This window comes from Papaver somniferum, chromosome 6 (genome assembly GCF_003573695.1).
Source record: "Papaver somniferum cultivar HN1 chromosome 6, ASM357369v1, whole genome shotgun sequence".
In the NCBI taxonomy this organism is placed as follows: domain Eukaryota; kingdom Viridiplantae; phylum Streptophyta; class Magnoliopsida; order Ranunculales; family Papaveraceae; genus Papaver; species Papaver somniferum.
This window is the reverse complement of record NC_039363.1, coordinates 93,251,444-93,260,666: the sequence shown is the minus strand read 5'-3', so window position 1 is coordinate 93,260,666 and position 9,223 is coordinate 93,251,444. Positions and strand designations below refer to the sequence as shown.

Below are 9,223 nucleotides of genomic sequence, written 5' to 3'. Positions count from 1 at the left end.
ATCCTATGGTTTTTTAGAATTCCTGGCTTGTCCAGGGGGGGGATTCAGCATCATCTTCCATATTTGCAGATGGACTATTTAGGTTGGCGATCACACCACTAAAGTACAAATCATCTAAACTTTCATAATATTCTCTGGTTAACCTCTTAGAGTAATTTATAGGCTCACCCTTACCTATAGCAATTCCAGTTAACATTACAAAGTCTAAAGGTGTCAATCCTATTTCAATCCCAGGAAATGGAAAGTCTTGGTTTTGTATGCCACCATCTAGCTACTAGAGCATTTGTGAGTTGCACATCAGAATTCTTAAAATTAAACGAAAATATCTTCGAAAAGTCACAATTATCTAATACCTGAAGTGCGCGTGGATTATTACATACAACGATATCATAATAATCCTTAAGGATTCCCCAACTAGTCTGCATTTTCATCCTCGGTGCATCTATACCGGATGTATGACCATCTTTATCTTTTACGGACAACTTTTGGTCCGTCGGGGACTCCATATCATTATCTAAATGCACCAAACAAACAAATATAAACGTATGAAAATCACCAAACAAATGTAAACCTCTTGGAGGAAAAACTTAATTCCATACTCAAAACCATATCTTACTAATAAATTTGGGATATGAATTGTGTATTATCCAAATTACGAGACATGCAACATAATTAGGATACATAATTAGGATTATTTAACCTCAAATGTCACTACAATTCTACCATGTTCATCTAAAACTAACCAATCAACCATGTTCATGAACAAGTATCAAAAATTTGGGATGTTAATTAAATTTTAAACAAACACAAAGCAGTAACTAATAGGTGTGGCATTCGATTAGTGTTAGTAACCTATCAATCTTGCACAATTAATCTTAATTGAAAAGGAAATCGGAAAGTAGGGTTTTAGGTTAAATTAGTTTACCCTTAAGGATTGAGTGGTTAAAACCCCTTCAAAACGCCTTCAAATCAATTCCAACTTCGAATGCACCCTTTGTTCCACAAACCCAAACAAAAAAATGGAAGAAAACGATGTTTTTTTATTTTTAATGGAGGGGAAAAAGAAGAACTTGGTGTCTGAAAAAAAAAATGAAAGAACCAAAAAACTCGACAGAGTTCTCTGGATGTTTTAGGGTAAATAGGGGAATGCCTAATGGTTAGCCGGTTCAATCGATTTTGACCGGTCAAAATAAAGAGAACGGTTAACCATTAACCGTTTCCTATTAAACGGACGATTAGTGACCGTTATATGAAGAACGGATGAATGTCTGTTTTTTTCTCATAAAACGGCTAACAGTTAACCGCTCCAGAAAGTCTCTGGGAAAAACCGCAACACCCATACCCTTTCCAGGCTGATGTGTAAAGTGGGTAGGGAAGTGGCTGGGAAGCACCACTAGACCCAGTCTTATAATCTGCTTGAATGCGTGGCATATAACATTCTCTCCGTTTTCTCTATGTTTTTTGTTTCGATAAACACATGTCTGTAAGTTTGGCTATGAGAGATATATAGATAGTTCTAGATATATTAGCCAATTGTATTTTTAAATGTGACAGTCATTTCTTTAAAGAAATAGACAAAATTCGAGAAATATGAATCAAAGAAATAGACAAAATTCCAAAATTTTGAAGCAGCGTATAGCCGCCTAAAATATTATTATGTATACCTTATACAAAAGGCTTGTCAATGAAATTTTCCCCATTAAGATAAATGTTTAGATCCATTTCTAATTTTAGGTATTTTTGGTGGTTTTATTGCACCTATCATTATTGTAATTAACTACTCCTGAGAAGTTTAGTAGCACATTTTTATTCTAACCCACCCCTACATAGATTCCTGGTTCCGTTATTAAATTCGTTATACCGTGAATAGAGTAATCTTTAAAGGTCAGATAAAATTCCATATGAATATGGAAAGATAGACAATTTTATTATGCACACGTCAAAGTGCGGAGGTGCTTGGATAAGGTAGTCATTCCTCCTCCAAAAAGAACTAAGTTAGGACCCAAAACTGCACTGTGTTTTAACAGGGTATCCTAAGTGCACTATACTACATATAATTTTTTGGTTGTGAGTTCGGATTTTTGTGACATTGGTATGGATAATTTAATGAAACCCACCACTACCTGCAAGAAATGAATTGGGAGCTACTCCACAGCTTTCCAGGCTAAAATTCAGATGTCAATATTCCTCGGCGAGGGTTAAACCAATGAGTCGTATACACCTGGTGGATGCATTTACTGATTCGAGCAATCTTCAGTTGACCTCATCTTATTTTTCAATCTTTAATGTGGTTATGCTTGCCACGTACAATATATTTTCAAGTGAATTTCCATCAGAAATCATGGTAACTTGAATTCTGAAACACGCCATGGAAATGTTCTAGGGACTACAATCTCTAACATCTTGTTCATGGGCAAACATGTTATCAAACACAACCCAAGTTCAACCTGAGTTTTATTTAAAGTTCAGGAGAATACGATATAACCCAATCATTAAAATCTAAAGATTTTAAAGACCGTATACAAAGTCAAATACGGCTTTACTGTAAAGGTAGAGCCGTGCAGATGCATATGCACCTTCGCACGTTAATTGCTTTCATCTTTTCTTATTCAGGATAGACAATAATAGGAGGTACCAATTTATTCCAGGATGTACCAAATTTTGTATAGGACAAAATATTCTTCACCTTCGGAATGGTACGCCCTAAACAAATGGGTACCCTATTAGCAGCAACGGGTATACAAACCTGAAGGCCGTATTCGCAGGTTGATTTAGTCAGTCAGGTGGAGTCTTAGGTCAACGGTCAAGTGAATACGCATGTCCTGGCATCATCTACCAGTCAGTCTAGCTCCTCCGACAAAAAAAAAATAGAACTCAAAATCAGATTCCCTTCAAATTTCATTTCATATATGAAATTTTTTACAAATTGAACTCATCAACCCATTCAACTATACGATATCTGAATGTTAATGCCATCTCTCTTTTTTCTAAGAAAGAGAACGGAGCGGTATAATCTACTAATTATGCCTAAATGGCTATCAGTCCAAGTGATCTTCTGTTGGAGCCTGTTAATGTTTGTAGGGTTGGAAGCGGTTACTACATCATTAGCAGTCCAGATAAAGCCTGGGTGCCCTATCCGTTTGGTATATATGATGCTGCAGGTGGGGAAGAATGCTCCATTAATGGAGTTGGGTATGGATACGGTATAACCTGCAATACTTCTTATGATCCTCCGAAACCCTTCCTAGGCACAGGAAATATTGAAATTTTAAGTATATCAGATTCCGAAATCCGAGTTAGAAGTAACCAGGTAGCCACAGCTTGTTTCACCGAGTCCGGGGTGCTGATAGGGAGTGAGCCTCCTGGTCGTGCAAAGAACATAATAGCGTACAGTCTGAATGGCACTTCTTTTACATTCTCATACACCAAAAACAGATTATTTTCTATCGGGTGTGATACAGCCAACTCTTTCTTAGGTATCAGTGTGGATCGTAACAACAGTGAACACCAGTACTCAAGCCTATGCAGTTCCCAATGTGATAGCAGCGAAGCAATTATAGAAGGATCTTGTGCTGGAAGCGGTTGTTTCCAGTTGACAATTCCCAAGGGAACAAATCTATTCGGTGCAAGAGTTTTCAGCTATGATAACCACACAAAAATCTGGTCTTTTGATCATTGTGGTTACACATTAATGGCCGAGCAAGATCAGTACACCTTCCGTGCATCTGTTCTTCTACTTCCCTCCACTGATTTTATTGCTAAAGGAAAATATATGCCAATTGTTATTGATTGGGAAATAGGGAATAGGACGTGTGAAGAAGCAGAGACAGACTTGGGCACTTTCGCGTGCCAAAACAACAGCAAGTGTATCAATTCTGATAACAATCATGGATATCGTTGTACTTGCTATGATGGTTACGAAGGAAATCCTTACCTCAGTCCTGGATGTCAAGGTACTTAGCCGAGTGTATAATTCTTTTCACCTACAATGTTTTTTTTCATCTTAATTTGATTAAGCATACAAATGAACTAAGCAGCGTGATTGCTTGAAAACAGACATAGATGAGTGTGAAGATCCAAACAACAATTGTGAAGGGATTTGCACCAACACAGAAGGGAGTTACATATGTTCTTGTCCCATCGGCAGTCCTGGAGATGGGAGAAAGGATGGGCGTGGTTGCGTTATGAAACAAGCAGTTCCAATACTAAAGCTTACTCTTGGTAATTAATTTCCACTACACTTTGCTAATTTTACATGTGCCCAATAATTACTTAAATAAATACATGAACGGTAAATCCGCAGGTATTGGCCTAGGACTACTGTTTTTACTAGTTGGTGCTTCTTGGTTATACTTGACCATAAGGAAAAGAAAACAGATGCAACTCAAGGTAAGGTTCTTCGAGAAAAATGGGGGTTTGCTGCTAAAACAAAATATACCCACAGACGAAGGTGGTGTTGAATCAACTAGGATCTATACAGCACAAGAGCTCGGATTGGCAACCAACAATTATGATAAAAGTCGGGTGCTGGGAGAAGGAGGCTATGGTACAGTATACAAGGGAATTTTATCAGATAACCGGGAAGTAGCCATTAAGAAATCCAAAATAGTTGACCAGAGTCAGATTCAACAATTCATAAATGAGGTTATTATTCTAACTCAGATTAATCATCGAAATGTAGTAAAACTCTTGGTGTGTTGTTTAGAGACTAAAGTTCCTTTGCTTGTCTATGAGTATGTCTCAAATGGCACCCTTTTTCAAGATATCCATTACAATAAAAGCGAGGCATCTTCGATTTCATGGCATAACCGTTTGAGGATTGCTACTGAAACTGCCAGTGCAATTGCATATTTGCACTCTGCCGCTTCTACACCAATCATTCACAGAGATATCAAGTCGGCTAATATTTTACTAGACGAAAATTACACTGCAAAAGTATCTGATTTTGGAGCATCAAGGTTGATCCCTTTGGATCAAAACGAAATAGTGACACTCGTTCAGGGGACCTTAGGATACTTGGATCCTGACTACTTCAAGACCAGTCAGTTGACGGAGAAGAGTGATGTTTATAGTTTCGGCGTTGTTCTGATTGAACTATTAACAGGAGAAAAGCCTGTTTCTTTTGAGAGATCTGAAGAGCAAAGAAATCTTGCATCATTTTTCGTTTCAAAAATGGAAGATGAAAATGCTCTATTTCAACTTCTTGACGCTCAAGTGTTTAACGAGGAAAACAGGGAGCAAATCCTTGACGTTGTGGAGCTTGCAAAAAGATGTGTTGCATTGAAGAGTGAAGTTAGACCTACAATGAAACAAGTTGTAGCGGAGCTTGACAAAATAGCAAGTCATAAAGGTCATACGAGGTTGGTACCGTCAGAACCAACGGATCTGTGTAGCGTGCCAATGATCTATTCCACCGTCTTTGATTCTGGACAATATAGTCCGGACAACAGCAGTACCATAGTGTCAATAGGTCGTGGTGGTTAAGCATTGTTTGATTGTTGATTTTTCCTTTTTCTGGCTATGTTGTATACTTTGTATCAAACAACAAATTAGCTATATGCGAAATCAAAATTGATATGGATGCTCCTTGTAATTGTTAGAATGCAACCAATTTGTTTCATTTATGAGTGCTCTCCGTAACGGGGAGAATGTAATAGACAGGCAATGAATATGTAAGTTTCTTTGAATCCTTCCACCATCCGTACTCCACTGGTCAGCTTACGGAGGGCCAGGTGCTTTTGAGTATTTCTTGTTTCTTTCAACGGAGAAAGAAAGGTAAAGTTGACTGCTTTTGGCCTGACCAAGACTTCAACTACCAATTAGAATGACATCGTAGTTTTTTTTGTTTTTGTTTTGGTAAACAGAATGAAATCGTAGTTAAATTGGAGAAAAATATGACATTTAAGTCACAATCAGCAGAAGAATAAAAGTATCGAAGAAAGAATTGCGGCACTTAATAAAAGAGGAGGATTTAAGTTAATGGCCGGCTTCCATGAAAATGTTATATTTGCATTATCATCTTCCTCAAAGATAGTAGTTTATTTAAATGGATCTATGGACTAGATCAAAATAAAAAGTTCAAAGTTCAAACCTTGTTGAATCTTAATACCTTCTCGTCCAATAAATAAACTTTTGTGACCCTATGAAGTTCGAACAGCTGCGTCTAATTGGTCTAAACCTTCTACCTGGCTCTTGCCATGCCATAGTCGAGACCGACGTCTAGCTTGTTTCCAGCCCTCGTCTAATAATATACTATAAGCTACCGTAGTACCTGATAAAAGTTCAGGTCAAACCATTACCTGTATATGTTTAGTCTCCAAAAAATTTCACCACCACTTCAGCCCCAACAATCACAACTAGTACGATTTAAAAGAAAGTAATAATGTTTCTACGATTCTTATTCCAACTGATGATGATAATCATTTGTTGCCGGACAACATCCATGTTTTCATCATCGTCATTCTTTCAGACAAAGCCTGGTTGTCAATCTACATGCGGGGACGTTAGCATTCCTTACCCATTTGGAATGATATCATCATCATCTGATAGCGAGTGTTCCATTGATAGCGCACTTGGGAGTTATGGTTTCACCATTAACTGCAATGCCACTTATGATCCTCCAAAACCATTCTTATTATCCGGTGCAGGTTTTGCTCAACAGTTTTTCGTTCTCATGAGTGGTGCTATAGAATTTGACCTTGAAATTCTAAGCATATCAGAATCAGAAATTCGCCTTAAAACCTGGCAAACCACCACATGTTACAGTAAATCTGGTGTTTTGGTGACATATTCAAGAGACTACGTGTATGTTAATTTTTCTGGGAGCCCATTTACATTTTCGGAAACCAAAAACAGAGTCTTCGCAGTCGGCTGTCATACATCTGCATTTGCCATTACGGCTGATCATGTCAAAAATTATACAAGACGGTGTGTACCAAAATGTGATAGTAGGGAAAACGTGTTGGATCAAGAAGGTTCTTGCACTGGCAGTGGGTGTTGCAAAATTGAATTGCCCAAGGGGCAAACAAGTTTTATAGGTTTGGCTACCAGCCCGCATAATCATACAGAGGTCTGGTCTTTCAATCCTTGTAGCTCTATATTCATGGCTGAGCAAGACCTTTACAAGTTCAATCCAGCAACTGATCTTCTAAAACCTCCCAAAAATATTTCCTTAGTTTACAAGGGAATAAAGATGTACCAATACCTGTTGTGCTTAATTGGGCAATAGGGAAGAAGACGTGTGAAGAAGCACAGAAAGACCTGGCCGCTTTTGCATGTCATCAGGACTACAATAGTTCCTGTATCAATTCCGACAACGGTCTTGGATATCTTTGTTCTTGCAATAAAGGTTATGAGGGGAATCCTTATTTCAGCCCTGGATGCCAAGGTAACACCACTTTATTTGATATGAGCATGATTATTACTACAGAACTAGTTGACCATTTCATTTTTGTACCAGTTATATTTCCTTAATTTTCTTCATTTTTTCTACTTGATGATTTATTTATTCGTGATTGTGAGCGGCTCGGCAGACGTTAACGAGTGTGAAGATCCAACAAACAACCCTTGTGAAGGCATTTGCACAAATATTGTTGGGAGTTTCAGTTGTGCTTGTCCAAAAGGCAGTTCTGGTGATGGAAGGAAAGATGGAAGTGGTTGTACACTCAAGAATCGAGAATTTTCTATCATAAAAGTTGTTATTGGTATGATCGATACCCCTTGCTACCATAGACTGATACACATATTTTAGTTCGTTTCAACTACTTTAGCTCATTGAAAAGGCTCTTGTTGAATGTGCAGGTATAGGGGTAGCCTTTGTGTCTTTAGTCATTGCTAGTTCTTGGTTATTCATGGCTATCAAGGAAAGGAAGTTAACCAAGCTTAAAGAGAAATTCTTTCAACAGAATGGTGGTTTACAACTACAACTACAAATAGGCTCACATGAAAATGGTATGGAATTAATGCAGATATTTACAGCAAAGCAACTAGAAAAAGCCACCAACAATTACAACAAGAATCTAATACTGGGACAAGGAGGCTTTGGTACGATTTACAAGGGAATTTTATTTGATAATCCGGTTGTTGCTATTAAGAAGTCTAAAATAGTTGACCAAAGCCAGATTGAGCAATTCATCAATGAGGTTGTCATTCTAACTCAAATTCACCATCGGAATGTCGTAAAACTATTGGGCTGTTGCTTGGAAACTGAAGCTCCATTGCTGGTGTATGAATATGTTTCCAATGGCACCCTCTTCCACCATATCCATCACAAGGTTGGTGGAGTTTCTTCCATTTCCTGGGAAAGTCGCTTGAGGATCGCAGCTGAAACTGCCTCCGCACTTGGGTATTTGCACTCTTCACCATCTATACCAGTTATCCATAGAGATATGAAGTCGACCAACATACTTTTGGACGAAAATTACACTGTGAAAGTATCAGATTTTGGAGCGTCAATGTTGGTTCCGTTGGATCGAACCCAAATTACCACACTAGTACAGGGCACCATTGGATATCTGGATCCAGAGTACTTCCATACCGGTCAATTAACAGAAAAGAGTGATGTTTACAGTTTCGGTGTTGTTCTTGTTGAGCTTTTAACAGGAGAAAAACCACTAAATCTTGAAAGATCTGAAGAACAACGAAATTTTACAACGTATTTCATTTCGTTATTGGGAGATAGAAGACTGTTTGAGCTTCTTGATGCTCGAGTTTCGAAGGAGGGAAGACAGGATCAAATTGTTATAATTGCAAAGCTCGCAGAAAAATGTCTAAACATCGAAGGTAAAGAAAGGCCTAAGAAGGTAGAAGTAGCAGTGGAGCTAGAAGGTTTGATAAGGACGCTAGAGACACAGACACCTGGGAGTACTGATTATCGTAAACCAAGTCATGATAAAGAGAAAAGTGACGTACTTGAGACGGTAGACCTGTATCCTGTGCCATTAATTGTTGATCAGTATATGGAGACAGATATGACTATGTCTAGGAACATCCGACCATGAGTGTACGTATTTATGTTAGTGATGTGTAATAAATCAAATGAGCACGCATTTTTTGTTACTTGTAGAAGCTAAATTCCAACTTGAGGAATTAGCACATTCGAATCCTTGACCTGCACAAACCGCCTGATTGCCACCATTACATGCTAGATACTTTCTAATTTCTAGTTGTACACCTCCACTAATCAAACATTGAAGTCACTGCAGTTCATAGATACAGTTATGAT

At 38.1% G+C, this 9,223-nt stretch overlaps 1 protein-coding gene across 1 annotated transcript; it reads left to right on the top strand.

Annotated features, from left to right (window-relative positions):
• The first annotated feature begins 3,031 nt into the window (after positions 1–3,031).
• LOC113291102 lies at positions 3,032–8,999 on the top strand. The gene is made up of 8 exons (XM_026540673.1): positions 3,032–3,953; positions 4,057–4,221; positions 4,304–5,479; positions 6,378–6,641; positions 6,690–7,163; positions 7,199–7,387; positions 7,533–7,703; positions 7,801–8,999. The coding sequence occupies exons 1-8, from the start codon at positions 3,032–3,034 to the stop codon at positions 8,997–8,999; spliced, it is 4,560 nt and encodes a 1,519-aa protein (XP_026396458.1).
• Positions 9,000–9,223: the final 224 nt, after the last annotated feature.

Coding starts and splice junctions, on each gene's coding strand:
- LOC113291102 (XM_026540673.1), top strand. CDS start 3,032: ATGGCTATCAGTCCAAGTGATCTTCTGTTGGAGCCTGTTAATGTTTGT. Junction 4,222..4,303: donor AATACTAAAGCTTACTCTTG/GTAATTAATTTC, acceptor GTAAATCCGCAG/GTATTGGCCTAGGACTACTG. Junction 7,164..7,198: donor TCTTCTAAAACCTCCCAAAA/ATATTTCCTTAG, acceptor ATAAAGATGTAC/CAATACCTGTTGTGCTTAAT.